General features: G+C 48.1%; 2 protein-coding genes across 3 annotated transcripts in view; one reads left to right on the top strand and one right to left on the bottom strand.

Moving 5' to 3' along the window:
- The window catches only part of tns2a (tensin 2a), a 58864-nt gene extending 50164 nt beyond the window's left edge, over window positions 1–8700 (top strand). Inside the window, exons 18-28 of one of the 2 annotated variants that reach the window (XM_084554043.1) lie at window positions 316–1881; window positions 2108–2273; window positions 2354–3471; window positions 3562–3693; window positions 3779–3874; window positions 3960–4037; window positions 4128–4205; window positions 5456–5624; window positions 5707–5775; window positions 6052–6081; window positions 6410–8700. In XM_084554043.1, coding sequence (XP_084410169.1) covers window positions 316–1881; window positions 2108–2273; window positions 2354–3471; window positions 3562–3693; window positions 3779–3874; window positions 3960–4037; window positions 4128–4205; window positions 5456–5624; window positions 5707–5775; window positions 6052–6081; window positions 6410–6548 — 3641 coding nt within the window. In that variant the 3' untranslated portion in view covers window positions 6549–8700. The remainder of the gene's footprint in view (window positions 1–315; window positions 1882–2107; window positions 2274–2353; window positions 3472–3561; window positions 3694–3778; window positions 3875–3959; window positions 4038–4127; window positions 4206–5455; window positions 5625–5706; window positions 5776–6051; window positions 6082–6409) is intronic. The other variant, XM_084554044.1, reaches the window with a different exon arrangement.
- Window positions 8701–9015: 315 nt separating this feature from the next.
- Window positions 9016–18690, bottom strand: LOC311495011 (transmembrane protein 106C-like). Its single transcript, XM_084554294.1, has 7 exons — window positions 17873–18690; window positions 17206–17269; window positions 16959–17118; window positions 14847–14987; window positions 12315–12364; window positions 12166–12219; window positions 9016–10328 (listed from the first exon to the last, which is right to left on the bottom strand). The coding sequence occupies exons 1-7, from the start codon at window positions 18093–18095 to the stop codon at window positions 10199–10201; spliced, it is 822 nt and encodes a 273-aa protein (XP_084410420.1). The 5' UTR covers window positions 18096–18690; the 3' UTR covers window positions 9016–10198.
- Between the last annotated feature and the right edge of the window lie 6 nt (window positions 18691–18696).

The following is an 18696-nucleotide window of genomic DNA, read 5'->3' on the forward strand; positions in this document are numbered from 1 at the left end:
CTGACTCATCACGCCTACTCGAGGACATTCTGGAGGAAGTTTTCAAATTTGGTGGAAAAGGTGCAAACCTCACAACACACCCAAGTTAAGGAACAAGAAACCCAACAAGTCCATATGTCATTCTTTAACATTTTTTGGGAATACCAAGTTGGCACCTTTTGCTGAAACTGTCAGCTCTAGCCCTACAGTACCACAACAAGCTGTTTCAAGTTAACACAAAAGAACAACCAAGCACAATACTAGGCAGAAATGATAATTAGCCCCATACAAGGCTAATAGAAGTCCTGACAACTGAAAGCTGTCCTTTTGTCTCAGATATTGCCCACACCAAAGGTCCTCTCGATGGCAGTCTCTACGCTCAGATAAAGAAGCGTCGAGGTCACGGCTCTGGTTCCGTCTCCTCGACCAATGGCAGCAGTCCGGGGGCGGGCCTCTCAGAAGACCGGCCCGACCACTTGATGGCTCAGTGTTCCGACTCTGTCCTCTCAGCCCACTCCCTCCATCTGAACCAGTCGTCCATCCACCCCGACCGCCAGGAGGAGTCCGTCCGTCCGCCGCCCCCGACCAGGCAGGAGAGGGAGGAGCTTGAACGTCTCCTCGGCGGCATCGAGGGAAGCAGAGACGGGGAGCGGGAGACGGCCATCTTGGACGACGGGGATTCTCTGCCCTCGGAGAGGACGGGGACGCTGGGGCTCAGTCGGTCGTGCTCCTGCCGCGACGGCTACCGGTCCCAGCGCTGCGCCGAGCCAGGCTGCGACCGCACGCTCCTCATGCCCAACGGTTACTGCCTCGATCGGGCTCCGGGCACCAACGGGCACCACGGGGCGACTCCCGCTGCTAGCCCCAACCCAGCCGCTCCCCCGTCACACGTGGATCTGTGCCAACACTACAGCCCCCACTCCCACCAGTCCCTCCCGCCTCCAGATCTGGTCTGGGACCGTCAGGGCGGCCCGCCTCACTATCTGCACCGCTCCTGCTCAGAGGCTCCCTCATCTCGACATATCTGCCCTTACCCCTCACCGGACCTAACCCCCCACAACCACCCACACCACCACCCTCTGTCTTCCCCCGGTCGCCTCTGCTGTCGAGACGACGACTTCACAACCTACCACCACCCTCCCCCACCGCCACACGGCCACCATCACCCCCACCCACACCACCCAAAACCCTCCACCAGCCCCACCTACCATGACATCATGGTGATTGATGGTCTGCCGCCCCCTGGCTGTCCCTGCAGGGACTGCAGCATCAGGAGGGAGGACTCTGCGGCTTATCACAGCCTGAGGTTGGACCGAGGAGACAGCTTTCACTGGGACAGAGAGCCAGAGGTGGGGCTGAGGAGAGCCAGGGAGACCGAGTTACCCAGAGGGTCAGAGCTCCACTGGGAGAGGGATCCCGGGCTGAGACGAGGCAGAGAGCTGTCCCTCCACTGGGAACGAGACAGGGAGGCCGAGCTGCAGTGGGAGAGGGACAGAGAGGCCGAATACTGGCACCGGAGGGCCACCGTAGCCTCCTACGGCCCGCAGGGGCACGACCTCCCGGCCTTCACCTTTGACCCCTTGCCGTCCGGTCACCCCGCGTACCCAGAGGCCTCCAGGTCCCACGCTCATTCTCACCTGGATCTCAAGTACAGCAGCAGCAGCAGCGGTTACCAGACGCCGCGCCAGGCGTGCCCCTGCTCCCCTTACCAGCCCTCGCCATCTGAGAGCAGGGGCTACGCCTCGGGCTACCAGTCTGAGTCCACGTCCCCGCTGCCGCCCGCGTCCTCCATGACGGGGCCCTGCAGCCACAGCAACGGGCCGGGAGAGCACAACCACCACCATCATCATCATCATCACCATCCAGACTCTCAGCAGTCGTACAGCTCTGACTCACACACTGGTGAGTCACTTCAAAACAGACGCACTCAGTAACGGGAAAATTATCCATAATCAGCAACAGCATGCGCTGAAAATATGTGTTTAACTGGACACATGTCTCACACATTACTCACAGACAAAGCCCTTACATATCATCTGGACATATGACCTCAGCTGCTACTAACTGTGTTTACTCTGGTTTCTGTTTTTAATGTGGTCTATTATCTCCCCCCCCTCCCCTCCCTCAGAGGGCCTGCGTAGCTCTGGTGAAAGCGTGGGCTGGAGGGATCACATTACCCACGGTTCCTTCAGGAGAGTCCACAGAGACACTAACGCCGCATGCTCCACGCCGTCCGACATGTCCGGGCCGCCCACTCCCGTCCACACCAGCAGCCCCCTGCGCACACAGGAGAGGTACGCCACCTCTGTTTGAGGAAATTTTACAAGCTTGTACGCAGGGTTCTTAAAGTACTAATCCTTTCCGTCCATTTTAGCCCCAGTCCAGGCAGAGAGTACGACATCCGGACCACAGACATCATCAGCGACTACGAGCCGTCCCAGCCGCAGGACGGACAGTATCGAAACAATAACATCATTCAGGAATCTCCCAAAACCCAGAGTAATGGCACAGAGCCCCTTCAGCCGGTCACCAAGGATACACCGTCACAATCAGACGCCCCCAACCACTGCACTGCTCCAACAGACCCGTCCCACACCGCTCCTCAGCAGCAGCACTGTAGCCCAGAGACAGATGTGACACCAGCCACGTTAAACCAAGGACACTGCCAGGCTCCTTCTTCCCCCGTCCCAGAGGCTCACCCCCGACCCGGGCCTCTCCCCCTCCAGACCATCAATCCATCAGAAGCTGCTGCCGTAGCTCAGGCAGCGTCCCAGCCTCAGAGCCAGACCCAGGCCTCCGTACCACCGACTTCAGCCCAGGTCACCGGATCGTCTCCAACCAGGGAATCTCACCCCGAAGCCCCCAGACCCAACACCGCCACCTCCAACAACACATCCACAGCTACACCAGTCTCCAGCAGCATGGAGAGCTCCCCTGTCTCTGATACCCCAGTTCCTGGCTTTGCCACCCTGGGTAGGAGGTTGATGTTGAGCGGGTCAGACCCCCACCACCCAAATCACCAGCAGCAGCAGCAGCATGGACCCCAACATCACCACTACCCAGCCCCCGTGGATCACAGTGCTGCTCCGGACAATAACAAGAGGCACTGCTACTCTGGGCCAGGCCCGCAACTCCACCCAGCCTCCCACACCAACTACTCCACCATCTCCATCCCTCTTCCGCACCCTCAGCCGCCTTTGCCAGAGAAGCGCCACCCGCCCTCCCAATCGGGGTCACCAAGCGATGGGGCGAGGCCAGCCGTGGGCCACGTGCCCCCCTCCACCACCAACAACAACAGCAACAGCGGCAACACCACCACCCAGCATCAGCACCACGTCACCTTTTCACCCACTGTGGGGGAAATTGCACCCCCTGCAGGCCAAAACGACGACGCAGCGCCCGGGGATGCCGACGCCGCCAACAGGGTCAGCGTGAAGTTCGTCCAGGACAGCTCCAGGTTCTGGTACAAGCCCGGCATCTCCAGAGAGCAAGGTAAGCTCGCTGGAGGTCACTCTGTACGCTGTGATGTGATGTGATTCATTTGAGATTACATTTCCTGACGTGGTTGTTTCTGGCTAAAAGCGATCGCAGCTCTGAAGGAGAGAGAGCCGGGAACCTTCCTGATCAGAGACAGTAACTCTTTCCAGGGCGCCTACGGCCTCGCCCTGAAGGTGCTCACACCTCCTCCCAATGTCAACAACCACAGCGGCAAAGGTAAAAACCCTCCTTTACGACGTTTCACCTACGTTCACCTCTTATTAGACGACGACACTGACAACGACAATGAACTTTGTTACAGTGAGCGACCCTCTGGAGCAGCTGGTCAGACACTTCCTAATAGAAACAGGACCTCGAGGAGTCAAGATTAAAGGATGTCAGAATGAGCCCTACTTTGGTGAGTTCACTGTCTATACGTCTACATACAGTAGCAGTACCACAAAGGAGGACTTTATACACGTTATCTACCTTGTTGTCCACAGGGAGTCTGTCTGCACTGGTCTACCAACACTCCATCACACCCATCTCTTTACCCTGCGCTCTTAAAATCCCAGAAAAAGGTCGGTACGCCTTCGTTTTAGAGGCAGCGACGCGGTTTTCACAATCAATTTAGAAAAATATAAGAAAGTAGAAGTTTTTTTTGTTGTCAGATCTGGTCGGAGAGGTGCCGGAGGTTCAGCCAGTGAGTAACATCAGCACAGCTGCTGACCTGCTGAAACAAGGAGCAGGTGAGTCCTCCTCTCTCTCTCTCTTCCTAAACTATAAACTACGTACAATCACATATTTATCGTTTTGTCCGTTAGGGAGGCATGTGATTGGATCCCAAATTTATTATACAACAACCTAGATAAAACTAACACGATGAAGATTCCTGTAAAAAGTTGTACACGAAGAATGTTCAGGTTTGTGATAAAGTCAGCCCTGTGATAGACTGGAGACCTGTCCAGGGTGTACCCCACCTTTAGACCAACGACAGCTCTAACACAGAGAGACACTCACACCTACGGCCAATTTAGAATCACCAATGAACCTAACCAGCATGTCTTTGGACGGTGGGAGGAAGCTGGAGAACCTGGAGAGAACCCACGCAGACACAGGGAGAACATGGAAACTCCACACAGAAAGGAACCAGTCTGCCCATGGATTAGAACCCAGAACCTTCTTGCTGTGAGGCATCAGTGCCACTCTTGGAGTCTCGTCATTAGTCATTAGTTCTCTCTTTTCTGCAGAGACGTTTTTTGTTTTTTTGCTCATATTGACTGGAGCTCGCTGAGAGAGCAGGCCGCAGACAGAAGTGACGCGTAGACAAGCTCATCATTTTTCAAAATGAAACTCCCTGCAGAATAATTTTTATTTTTTTTTATTGTTTCAGTGCGGCGTTGTCCTAAAAGATACAAGGCCCTGTACTGCACCAAATAGAAATGTCTTTTGCAAAAAGCAGGAGGACACAAGTCCTAAACCCCAAAAGACAAGAGCAGAAGATGAACGAGCAGAACTTGACTTTTGTGGAATTAAATGATGAGCAAACACGTAACATTTTGTCCTGCTACACATAAAAATACTGCAGCTCTCAGACTTACTAGACTACGTTCATTTAAGTGTCTCAGCGTGTCTAAAACCTACTAATGAGGAACTACCACTGAGTCACAACCACAGATTTCAACATGGAGACGTGGAGACGGACTCAGTCCAACAAAGAACTCTGGGAACTTGTCCAGTACACTCAGAACGAGCTGCCTGCCAAAGGAGCTTCAGGACTCCTACACATTTCCAGATGATGATCTAAATATAGATGACATGTCATGAAGATCAGGGTCCAGTCACTGGGGGGCCCGTTCAGACCTTGCATGAACATCTGACCTGGGAAACCGCTGATCACAAGGGGCCAGCTTGAAAACATTAAAACAAAGTAAACATCGGTGTAGAAGAGATGTTGTGACATGACCTTAACGTTCCTCTCTCTCTCTATCTCTCTCAGCCTGTAACGTCCTCTACCTGAACTCCGTGGAGACAGAGTCACTGACCGGCCCTCAGGCCATCGCCAAGGCAACCGAAGCCACGTTGGGTCGTAACCCACGGCCCGGGGCCACCGTCGTCCAGTTCAAGGTGACGTCGCAGGGCATCACCCTGACGGACAGCCAGCGCAGGTAAACACAGCTGACCTGTTCCTCAGCGTGGCCGACCGCCCTTTCATCCTCCATCCGATCTAAAACCTCCTCTCTCTTCTAGAGTTTTCTTCCGGAGGCATTACCCGGTGAACAGCGTCACCTTCAGCAGCATCGACCCCAAGGACAGGAGGTGGGAAGTCTTGTTGTGTCTTCTTGTTGGAACCAGAACTAACATTTAGAAATATGAATAAATAATACAAAAAAATAGACACACTGCTGATGATAACTCACTGCACCCATGATCCTTTGCCGCGTTTTGAGCCGCCGCATGAATGAACGTCTATCCGGGTGCGTTGGGTCGGGTGCGAGCGTGCATGGCGTCCGAGGCCGAGGCTGCGTCAGCTTTGTTTGGCGGCTCTGCCTGCGTGTATGTCTGAGTCTGTCTCTTTGTCTCTCTCGGCTTTAGGTGGACTAACTCAGACAACACGGCCGTTAAGTAAGTGCTCTGTTGAGAAAGTTTACAGACCTGTGTGTGTGTGTGTGTGTGTAGTTTCCCCTGTGGCTGAGACTGGGTGACATTAGAGCCGCTGCATGGCATCAGGTTGCGTGTGAGCCTTGACTAAAATCATTCCAGCAAACATGATTTAATTACGAGAGCAGGTCCTGCCTGACTCCTCGTTACATAACACTAATTCCTCCTCCTCAGTTGTTGTTGTTAACCCTTCACAAAGAGACAGCGTCAACTTTACTCACAACTCTACCTCCCGTGTGATCTCCATCCCTTCACGCCGGCTCTCGTTTCCTCCTCCCTTCCCTCCTCTCAGGGTGTTCGGGTTCGTGGCCAAGAAGCCGGGCAGCCTGGCGGAGAACGTGTGCCACCTCTTCGCCGAGCTGGACCCCGACCAGCCGGCCTCCGCCATCGTCAACTTCATCAACAAGGTCATGCTGTCGCCGCGGCGATAGAGGCGGACCGGAGTCGCGGGGTCACGCTGCGTGACCCGGCACCGACGTCGTTTCTCTTTTGTAAATATTACAACTCCTCCAGGGATGAGGAGGCGTCAGAGGAAACTGCTTCCCTACTAAAACAAACAAGCATCCGTCCGTCAGGGGCCGGTGTCAGGAAGAAAGACTGATTGGCTTCAGTCAGCGACATGTATGATTGGCTTTTCATTTAGATCACCATTGCAGAGCAGGTTCCCCGTCAGACGTTTCCTGTTTCCCACAGGACACAAGGATCTTAGTGCAAAAGAGACTTTTTCATCGTTGAAACACTTTGACCAAAATCACAGTTACCATTTGTCGTTATTTTAGATTCAGTGCATAGATTATATATTAAATATTTAAAGTCTCAGACTCTCAAATGCAAACTAGAGGAAGGGTTCAGAAAGTGATTCAAACACTGGCTCCATGGACAGATGTTGATTCTTCACCAGTTAAGCAAAAAAAATAACAGAGCAGATTCTAAATGTGACATCTGCTGCAAACTAGAACACAGGTGTCAAACATGTCAAACAACACAGGTGCCCACGGGCCAAAAGCAGCCCGACAGAGGGTCTTATTCTGGCCCGCAGCAGTGTGAAAATTACACATAAGACTGCAATTTTTCAGTGAAATTAACTGCTGTCCCTAATTTGTCCACTGTTTTAGAAAGAAGACAGAACATTGAGACCCAGGACTAGACAGCAGACAGCAATGAGCCCAAATTACTGTTATTTTTCTTAAGAAATTAGTTCATTAAATGTAAACGTTCTCCTAATTTACTTGTTCTTCTTTGCACTAAAAAAAAATGGAAAAAATTTGGATTTGTCGTTACTTACAGGTTATCATTTTACAGATCCGGACCGCTTGAGATTAAACTGGGTTTGTATGTGGCCCCTGAACTAAAATGAGTTTGACACCCCTGATCTAGAACCTTGTTGCTGTGAGGCATCAGTGCTAACCACTACACCGCTGTAATCTGAGGAAAAATAAGAGCAATTTCTGCACATTGCTGCCCATCTACTGTTTAATTCTAGGTCTCGGTGTCAAATTATATCCACAACTCAGATTAAAACAGCACGACCCCTAGTGGACAAATTAAGAATAGGTTCCAGTTTCATTATTATTATTATTTTTTAATCTTTCCGTGGAGGAACTTTAACCTGCAGGTTTCGTCATATCATCAGATGTCCCAACCTTTGAGGTGGTGCGTGTGGTCGTCGCTAGTCACGATAGAGACTCAGCTGATTCACGATCTGATCACGAGCAGCCCCGATGGTTAACGCAAAGTACTGAACTAAACGATGAAGAGCACACCTTAGACTTGCTTCCTGACACGGGCCCCACGACAGGAGCAGCTTTAAGGCAGACGACACAACTGTTTATATTTTGTACTTTTACAGAATCCCTTATTTTCTTAAAGGTGACCAAAGTCCTGATGATGATGATGATGATGATGATGTAATTTACTTCCTGTATCTCGAGGTGTCCGTGTATCATGACGTATGTACAGCACATTTACAACACTTTGAATCATAATCGACAATCTTTTCTTTTTTCCTTCACGCACACACTTCTAATCGCAGCGAGAGAGACGTAAACTCTTAACGGAAGGAAACGGGGATGTGAGGTTTTTAACCTTTAACGAGTGTGTGTGTGTACGTGTGCGTGAGACGGAGAGGCGTGCGTGTGTGTCGAGGGTATTTAGGGGGAGGAGGAGAAACAAATTTAAAAAACAAAAAAGGTTTGGTTACGTCCGCTTTGTAAAAGACATGCAGGTGAAACGGGAACAAGCTCGATGAGAAGGACGCACGGCACGCAGGCGGTAACCAAAAACCAAGCACTCGTGTATTAATAAGCTTTTTATCCAGCTATATTTTTGTACTTATTGCTTTTTTACACTATGCATTCATTTAGCGTGTGGCCTCGTTTGGTAGAAAGAAAGAAAAAAACACACTACTTGTATGACAGCGATAATATATTGTGGTCTGTTTTCTTGTTGATCTCTATATTATGTAGTAATATATTTTCACACGCAGCTATAGGACAACGTATGAGACATGTCTGAAAAGGATATTATGCTATTTTGTATGCAAAAAAAAAAAAAAAATGAAGAATTAAACTGAAATGATGTGGTACATGAAGTCTTACTGAGTCCGTGGATTTATCGTTCATCTTCTGTCACCGCTTGTCCTCTGGAGGGTCTTGGGGCAGGGGTCGGGGGTCTATCCCAGCTGTCATTGGGGCGAGAGGCGGCGTCCACCCCCCCTGGACAGGTCTCCAGTCTATCACAGGGCTAACACAGAGAGACAGACAACCATTCACACTCACACCTATGGCCAATTTAGAATCACCAATGAACCTTTCTCGGCCAAACCTAAATATACTCCTCTCACAGTGACGTTGAATTTGAGCTGCAAAGAAGAAGAAGAACACAAGTATTGTTGTTAATTATTAGTTTTATTTATTCACAAGTCCCTTTAATTTCTTTTTAAGGATTAGAAACAAGCATGATAATTTAAAAAACCCTCGTATAAAAATCTTTTTTTGTCCCTTTAAAATTCGAATCACGCTGATTTTTCTCCGTCTCAGTTTCCTCTCTGACCTGGAGACAGACGACGCTTCGGTCGACCTCAGTCTTTGAGATAAATACTGAAGGTTTGATAAACCTCTGAGTAAAACACACAGATGGATGAGAAGGCAAACAGAGAAACAGCGTCCGTGGATCAGTCTGCTGTTAGAAGGCAGCCATCTTTAAACGCCGTGCGTCTGTTAAGGCTCGTACTCAGAGGAACCGCGGTATATACTTAAAGCCTGAGCTTCCTCTCCTGGTTAGTGTTAACGATGAGTTTTAACCAGAGAACATCGCTCCTCTCTCCTGAATCTAAAATCAGTCTGTGTATGTGTGCTGGATCTGGAGGTACTAGAGGAAACAATAACTTATTAATTCACTCATTTAAAAACGTCTATGATTTGTTAAATGTCACTCAACGTCAGAACGAGAAAGCAAAGAAAAATAATGTTCAATGTGCAAAAGCAACGATCCCTCCTGAGGCGGCCGCGTCCAGAACAAAGTACAGTAAAGTCTTCAGTCCAAACAGTGTTAAAGTCGTTGAAGCTGTGCTGAGGAGCGCTCTAACGGTGTTCCAGCAGGGCAGACCGAGCTCTGCAGACGTCCTCCCTTAAAGAAAAGAAGCTTTCTCTGACCTCCGTGTTGCTTCCAGTGCAAGCCAGCGACTCACTCGGCGCGCCGCTCCGCCGTCGCCACCGCGCCACGTGACTCTGCGACGGCAAAACTGCTTCAGAGAGCCTCGACGAGTTCGCTCAGGCAAATGGAAACTAAAAAAAACAAGCAAACGTCCTGAAACGACAGGCGAAGCGTTAAAGCGAGGCCGACTCGACATGTTTTTCGCTCGGCAGTAACCACAACAAAGCGCTTATCTGTCGCCTCCGAGCAGTTACGACACTCACTCCCTGATTGCGCCACAGCGGCACGAGATAGCGGCGAGTCAATGTCAGCTCTTCTGTGTGCGCTTAGAGGAAAAAAAATAATGGTAAAAGGAGAAGTGATTTTGGCGTCTGCAGCAGAGGGTGAGAATCCATCCTGGAGTGGGCTCTGGACGTTAGAGGCGTCCTCAGAGCAGGGGGGCGTGGGTGAGCGGCCCCGGCTGATGGTACGTGGTGTTGGCGCCGCAGTCGATGTAGCGGTACGCCTCCAGGCTGTTCTGGGACGTTCGCACCATGTAGGAGGTTTTCACCGAGGTTCTGAAAACAGGCAGAGGAGAGAGAGAGAGAGAGAGAGAGAGAGAGAGAGGCGTAAGAAAACCAAACAGCTGACACACTGACACCATCACTTAGCTGCAGATAGACACGACAGGATGTGGGTTCAGCACTGACTCTCTGTGTGTCTGTTTACACTTTTACCATCATTTTATCTTTTAAAGACACGCAGACTATTTTACGTGCTCTCGTTTCATCACATCTGGATTAGTCGAACGGTATTTTTTTCACCTGTTTGAACATTAAATCAATCTCACGACTACAGACGGTCCATAGTTCAGCTGTGTGTCTCTTACCCAGACCGAGGAGAAGGCATCATATCGCTCTGGTTTCAGCAGATCTCTACTCTCAGCGCGTTTTAGAACTGGTTTTTGAACTGGGCAGAGCTCTATTGTCTGTTTCTGGGGCCCCCGGCTGAAAACAAAAGGTGGCGGGGGCGTTCGCAGTCGGGGCCCCGAGGAAATCAGGTCAGGTCACATACTTTTTTTTAGGTTCGTTGGTGATTCTAAATTGGCCGTAGGTGTGAATGTCTCTCTGTGTTAGCCCTGGGATAGACTGGAGACCTGTCCAGGGTGGACCCCGCCTCTCGCCCCAGTGACAGCTGGGATAGTCTCCAGCCCCCCAGAGGACAAGTGGTTATAGAAGATGAATGAATCAATGTTGATATTAGTTCCAAGGTTTTGTGGTTTTCCCACAGTAGTAGTTTCCTTCTAGTCTCACATCTTGAGACTAGAAGGTTCTCTCAGGGTTGGAGCTTCTGCTTTAGATCCCTCACACGTGACTAATTCAGACTAATTCAAGGACTAACTCTGAGGAAGTTGACGAGGTAACATAGCATCTCAGCGTTACCCAGCATCTCTGGGCTGCAGACTCTTCTACTGCACGCTAATGCTACTGGGAATATTGAACCTCTCACTCAATTAACTGATAGATATTTGTAGTTTCTAGTTATGCTGACGACACCCAGCACTAGCTTTCCTCCAACCCCACCTCCACCCTCCCTCTCCGACTCAAGTCAAGCCACACTCGCATTAATAACGCTAATCCGGTCTGTATTTCCTTTATATTACATTTCCTTCTGCGCAATATCAACCCTCTCCGCCCGTCCCTCACCGCCAAACCACGCCTCCATCCTGGTCCATTCCCTCGTCGCCTCCCGCCCGGATTATTGCAAATCACTTCTCACTGGTCTCCCCCTCAAGTCCCTCCGTACATTACAACTCAATCAAAATGCTGCAGCTCAGATTATCACCAGGACTCCTTCCTTCTTCTCATCACATCACCCCTGTTCTCCAGCAGCTTCACTTGCTCCCTATCACACATCTATAAAATCCTCCTCCTAACATTCAAAGTCCTCCACAACCTCGCCCCTCATTACCTGACATCAACACACCCAGCTGGACTCTTAGATCGTCTTCCCTCCTGCCCCCCAGTATTTACCACTCATCTTTGTTATTGCATCTATTTCCTATTTAATTATGTACCTGTGTCTCTATTATTCTATGCCTCCTATACTTTAAATTCTACAACTGCTAAACAGTGACTTGTAGTTTTTTGGTGCACTTCAGACTCTGCTTGCTTTCCACAGCGTCACTGCTGCGTCAAGGAATTAGCATTAATGCGCTAACTAAAAGCTTTGTGGAGATTAGATCACTGCAGCCACATCAGGCGGCGCTAATGATAGCTTCCATCTTGCTGCTAATAGACATGCGCTTTTTTTCTTGCGTGACACTTGCAGGTCACTTGTGCAGCTCTTGCGACGATGAACGACAGGAGGAACGAGTCAAACATTTCCTCTGGGTAAAGATAAAGAGACGCTTACTGCATGAAGATAACGATGTTGTGGACCTTGATGCTGGGCATGGTGCAGAAGGTGCTGGAACACACACACAAAGCAGGAAAGGGTTTTCATTAAAGGGTTTTATGTGTATTAATCCTCAGTACGTTACACATTACAGCGGAGTGACTTACTAGACGTAGGGCGCACTGCTGCCGATCTCCATGCTGACTGTGAAGTTCACCTGCAGAGGGTTTGGGTGAGAACACTCTGATCAACTTATTTCATTAACACACTGCACGTGACGATCAACATCCGCCGCTGCTCTGTGAGAATGTAGAGCAGCTGAGGGGATGGATTTGTGTCGTGGTCAACGTTTCCCCAAACAGCAGGTCACTGAGGGTTTTAGCAAAGGAAGTGGTGGATTATGAGGTGAAATGTTTTTAGCTGTAAACACGTCTGCAGTGGATGTGTCCCGTGTTTATGTACACTGGAGACTCTAATGGACAAGGGTCGTTAGAGCACCAATCATAGGGAAGAGGACGGGGACAAAACAGTCCCCCCCCTCAATGAAAGGTAAGTACCCAACGAGCAAGTTTCAGTAGGAGTTTCCCATTTAAACCTCAAACTTCCCACCAGTCCCCTAGAACTAAAGAAGCTACTCAGAAGATGAGTGGTGAAACGTCTTCTTAAAAAAACTCTACAAGCCCAGTTGCCTATTTTATTTTTTTTTTTTTTTAAAACCTTTCTGGGATGTCCCATGTTTATAGTGAAGAAGCAATCCTGACTTCCAGACACTCAGTCTTAGTTGCTTTAGGGAGTTTCCTGTTGTTTGTTAGCAAGAAGTAAAACGTTCAATAGCACCAGCATAAATGAAACCTAACGTCATGTCACTACAGCCTGGTGTAGCCAGACTCAACTCTTATCAGCATACCAGTCAGTTTGGATTCCATTACGGGGCGAGTTTCGACCGATGCACAGGAGAAACAAATTCTCTGCACACAATTAAAGTGTTACAGCCAATCAGAGCGAGGCATGTTGTGCTGTATGAAACCAAACAGATTTAACGGAGCTCTAAGTATGACTACTAGGGGTGTGCCATCTAAGGCACCTCACGATTCGATTCGATTATGATTAAGGATGCTACGATTCAACGATTATCACGATTATCGCGATTATTCCAATTATCGCGATTATCGATTTTCAATGCATCTTTTTTCCCCATTCAGGATTTCTATTTTTCTCACTCTGTGGCTACTTCATACTTTTAAACAAGGTATTTGTCTGTATCCATTGATTAAAGTAACCAAACAAATGTATCTCCATTATCCTTTATTTAGGTAAAACCACCAAATGATCAAACACATTTTCCACCGTGGAACCAACAGGAAAATAGTGTGGCCTTTAGCAGCGGCCTATACAACAATAAGTTGCTCTTAGTCACAACAAATAAAGATTGCCAGTTACCTTCCTTAAGTGCAAAACAGCTGCTGTGTCAAAAAATACTTTTCAAAATATATAATTCTGTATTAACAGTACAAAAAAATTAACTTCGGGAAAACAGGAAAACAAATAACATAGTGCCTTTAGTAATAAATAAGTCTTAAGACTTATTTTAATCAAACTTTCTGTACTAGCAGGTCATTTAGTTATTCGGATCCGGCTCATATAACCGGCCATCAAAGGCGACTCAGGAATCATGGATCTAAACGTTTATTTAACCGGCGCAGTTGAGTCCTACCACATTTGATTGATATACAATCAATAAACGGCACCATTCAAACATCTTACATCTCACTCAGCAGAGAAACATTTCGTACTTGACCACCAGCAAGCAGCACAAACTAAGGCCCTCGGCCACTCATTCACTCGCACAATACGCAGAATGATCCAAATCCCTTGAAAGATCCGGGTTTTACACTACTAGTTATTATTAATAATCGTTTTTGAACATTTATGAATCGTAATCGAATCGTCATGTGTCGCATCGCGATGAATCTAATAATCCATGTATCGGCACACCCCGAATGACTACATCGCTTTTACTCCTCTGTCCATCACAACATAAAGCAGCACGGTCCAAACGTTCTGACTGGCCTGGCAGATCTTTAACGCAGCAGTCTCCAACCACCAGGTCCTGGACCGGTGCTGGGCTGCACTGAAGAACGTTATTTTATCACTATTGGAGTCTGCAGAGTCACTTTTGTCTGTGTTGTTTTTTTATGCCTGGTAGATGGAGGCTTCAAGGGAGCCCTGGCAAAAAAAAAAAAAAAAGCAACCGTCTCTGCAGAGCTCCTTTGATAAGAGGTAATAAATTAATGATGAGACAGCAGAAGACTCAATGAGTGCACCAGCCACAGCTCTATAAACGGTTAATGATCAACTGAATCAATAAAAGCTTATCAGTATTACTGGTAATACGAGTATTAAACTGGAGCCCTGATGTCCTGAGACAGATCTTTTCTACTTCCAAGAAGTAAGAGGAGCATAAAATAAAATCCTCCTCACTGCTTGATGACTAAAAAATAATAATTAAAACCCCTTTAACCTTTAAGGGAGCAGCCAGCGACAGTGTGTTGCTCTTTATAACATGTTTTGTTTGCACACTCCTCTCTGCACCAGGAAGCGTTGGATTATCTGGAGCACCCACAGATGACGTCAGTTAAGGAACGAGATAACAGATTTCATTTCATAAGCCGAGCGTTCAGAGAGCCCGTTCTCCATACCTGACTCTGACTCAGCGGCAGGATGCTGGTGGCGTTGTCTATCTGCTGGGTCCCGACCACCGTCTTCATGTAAAGGACCTGGCAGCTGACGCTCTGCACCAGCACCGAGAAGAAGTTGGGGTTGCTGAAGTTGAGCGTGCTCTGTGGAAACATCAGGGTGACTTAAGATGTGTATAGAAAAGACGGCGAATGTAAGACTTCATCTGTAGTTTCTGCATGGACACATCAAATATATTTATTCAAAACGCACTATGGTGGAGCAGATAGTTTGGTTTGTTTTCTACACAAAGAGGAAGTGAAAAGAACAGGAACCGGGGGTTTACTAAACTAGAGCCTAAAAATATCTGTGTCATTAAATATTCACAACAGAAACATGTCTTAGATACTGAATCACATTAGACTCATTTTAATTAAACTACTGAGGTAGAGAAAAGGGTTTGAACAAGAGCTAACATTAACCTGTATCCAAAAAAAGGTTTAAACAAGGCAACTGGACTTGTAGAGTCTCTAGAGAAGACGTTTTACCAGTCATCTTCTGAGTAGCTTCTTCAGTTCTAGGGGACTGGTGGGAAGTTTGAGGTTTAAATATGAAACTCCTACCGAAACTTGCTTGTTGTGTCAACAACCAGGAACCAGTGCAGCTCATTTCTATTAAAGGTTGGGTATTTACCTGTCGTTGGGGAGGGGGGACTACTCTGATGAGTGGTGAAACGTCTTCTCAAAATACCCTATAAGTCCAGTTCCTTTTTTAAACCTTTTTTGGATATACCCTGACCTGGATGACTGAGAACCTTCACAGACATAACATTAATCTGCGTTTTAATTCGGCATTAACTGACTTCCTGTTCTGTCAAAACAAAATGTAAGGAAACAATTCATTCATTCATCTTCTGTGTCCGCTTATTCCTGTTAAGGGTCGCGGGGGTCTGCTGGAGCCTATCCCAGCTGTCACTGGGCGAGAGGCGGGGTCCACCCTGGACAAGGTCTCCAGTCTATCTCAGGGCCAACACAGAGAGACAGACAACCATTCACACTCACATTCACACTCACGGCCAATCTAGAATCACCAATGAACCTAACCAGCATGTCTTTGGACGATGGGAGGAAGCTGGAGAACCTGGAGAGAACCCACACAGACACAGGGAGAACACGCAAACTCCACACAGAAATGGATTGGATTCGAACCCGGGGACCTTCTCGCTGTGAGGCATCAGTGCTAACCACCTCGCCACTGTGCCGCCCAGGACACAATTAAATAAATAAAAAATCTTAAACAGTCTAGACTGCCTTATTCAGTTAACCGTGACTCATGAACGAACAGAGTCACTGAGTGTTTGACTGAAACTTTTCCCTCCATCAACTTCTGCTTTCTGCTCCCTCAAAACAAGGACCCTGCTCCTAAACTACAGACTCTACCGCTGCTTATGCCACATGAATGCTCACTTTATTGAGTGCAGTTTGCTTCCAATCAGCCACAACATTAGAACCGCATGTCTTAATACTGACTATGTCAACCTCGTGTTGCATAAACAGCAACGAGCCTCCTGTTAGGAGGAGGGGCCACCGTGGGACCAGACTGGTTTTCACAGATGCATGATGAGCCGCTGAAATCACAGTGACATAAAGGTGTGTGTGGTATTTATGACTGTAACAGGAATGACAGGATCTTATGCACACACACTTATGTAGCTCTGACTATCTTCTCTCTCTCTTCCAGCTGCTGTGATCAGCTGACTGTAGGAGTTTCTGGTTTTAACCGTCCAGACAGAGACTGTCTTGATCGGCCGATGGTGTCCTTGCGGTCAAATTCAAACATGTTTCCCTGCGACCCTCCTTCACCACGTTTACCTCCTGTCTTCACATTCGGGGTCCAGGTTGGGCTCGTTACCCCAGAGCTCCTCTTCCCACCCAGATCCCCAGCTTTTATCCTCTCGCCATCACTAGACGTGTGCAGACCAGGCTGCTTTTTTGTTCCGCTTCCTGTGCAAAGGCGTCTACAGTAGGCACTTTTAACGGAGGACAGGGGTCAACACCCTGACGCATCCGAAGCCACACAGAAAGCTACGGTGCACTTTGTGTTCTGACATCTTTCCATCACAGCTAGAAACCCACCGTCATGTTCATCAGGACCGTCTTCCCGGCGCTGTCGAAGTGCACGGTCACCGAGCGTATCCCGGCGTCCACCACGACCACCGAGCGAGGGAAGAGGAAGAAGGCGACGAGCGAAGAGGCCAGCAGGCAGACCACGACCGACAGCACCACGTACAGCTTCCTGCGCGTCCACAGACACATCAGATTAGGAGACACACAAGAGGAAGGCGGCAGCAGAAGGGCGTCTGCAGGCTCGCCGGTCACTTACGTTCTTTGGGGCTGCAGCCTCTGGTCACTGTACGGGATCAACGCAACCAGTTCGTTCACTTGGCCTGTTGGGGACGAGATGAGACGACATGTTGACAGCGTTCCCCACCGATTATCATACCTAGAAATAATCTCAAACTCTTTTACACTCTCACATTTCAATAAAGTAAGATAATGGACAATTTGACGTGTATAATTGCACAGTCATTGCTGACTGTTGCACATACAGCTGATGCGGTTTATATTTCTATTTTATTTTTTTTAAAACTGCCTTAGTTTTGTAGTATTATTTACCTGTTTTGTACTGTACATCGTACTGGACTTAAAGGCAAAGAAAGCAGTAAAAATAAATAAATAAATAAGTAGAAAAATTTTAAAAAATAAATACAATTAAAAAAATCACGCATATGTATGTAAAAATGATTTGTAAATAATGTAAAAAAATAAAATGACATGCTGCATATCAGAGAGTAAATATGTAAACATATAATAAGTCATTGCGTATGACGTAAAGGTTTTTGATTCGATTGAAAATATTTTACTATTAACATATATGCATCTAGTCTACATACATTTAAAACCTTTTTAGATTGTTTTAAGACTTGTATTTAATTGTATTTTTAACTGTACTAATGTTGTGGCTCTGTTGCTTAACTTAAAGGACTCACCTGAAGGCATCCGCCCGGTGCCCTGGCATGTCGGACAAGTTATGCTGTCCCTGCCCGTGAACTCCACGTACGGGAACTGAGCTATGTCCTCCCGCCGGCCGAGCCCATCCAGGGACTCGTTATCGGAGTCTCTGTCCTCCTCCTCCTCCTCCCGCCGCCCCGTGCTCTGCCTCTCCGGGAGAAGCGACATGCTGCTGCCGCTACGAGACCACCGTATACCCATGGTGGTGGTGGCGCCGGCGGCGACAGCGGGTGCAACCGAGCTAGCTACCGCCCGCTTCCAGGCAGAGCACACGGAGCCATTTAGACCCCGAAGAAAAGTGACTCAAACTGATTCAGAAACCAATAAAATATTAATTAATCAGCTTACGGTTAAAATGCGACGTTAACGCGGCGGTATTCAGCGTTGCTAAGGGCGCCGTCTTTAGCAACAGTTGACTCTGACATTAACCGTTAGCCGCCCATAACTTTTTAACAAAGTTTACGTTGTTCACGTTGTGTTGCCTTCACGTGTCCCTCGTTCGGTCGTCAATCCAATATGAAGCCGTTCAACTACGACTAGTGCCGCATTCGTATCTCATGCTTTACGAGTAAATGTATGCTCGCATACATAATGTATGTTAATTTATTTTATTATCCACTTGTTGTAACAACATTTGCAAACGATTATCAGTAGCCGCTGACATTAAATACATTGTCACTTCTTACGACTCAGCTCTGAATTCTAAGATTTCCGACACCGTTGTGGCAGCATTTAAACGCCTACTTCCTGATTGACAAGCGAGTGCAGTAACAGCTAGGAAGCTCGCTGCTGCCCTCTACTG

This window comes from Chelon labrosus, assembly GCF_963514085.1.
Source record: "Chelon labrosus genome assembly, chromosome: 10".
NCBI lineage: Eukaryota > Metazoa > Chordata > Actinopteri > Mugiliformes > Mugilidae > Chelon > Chelon labrosus.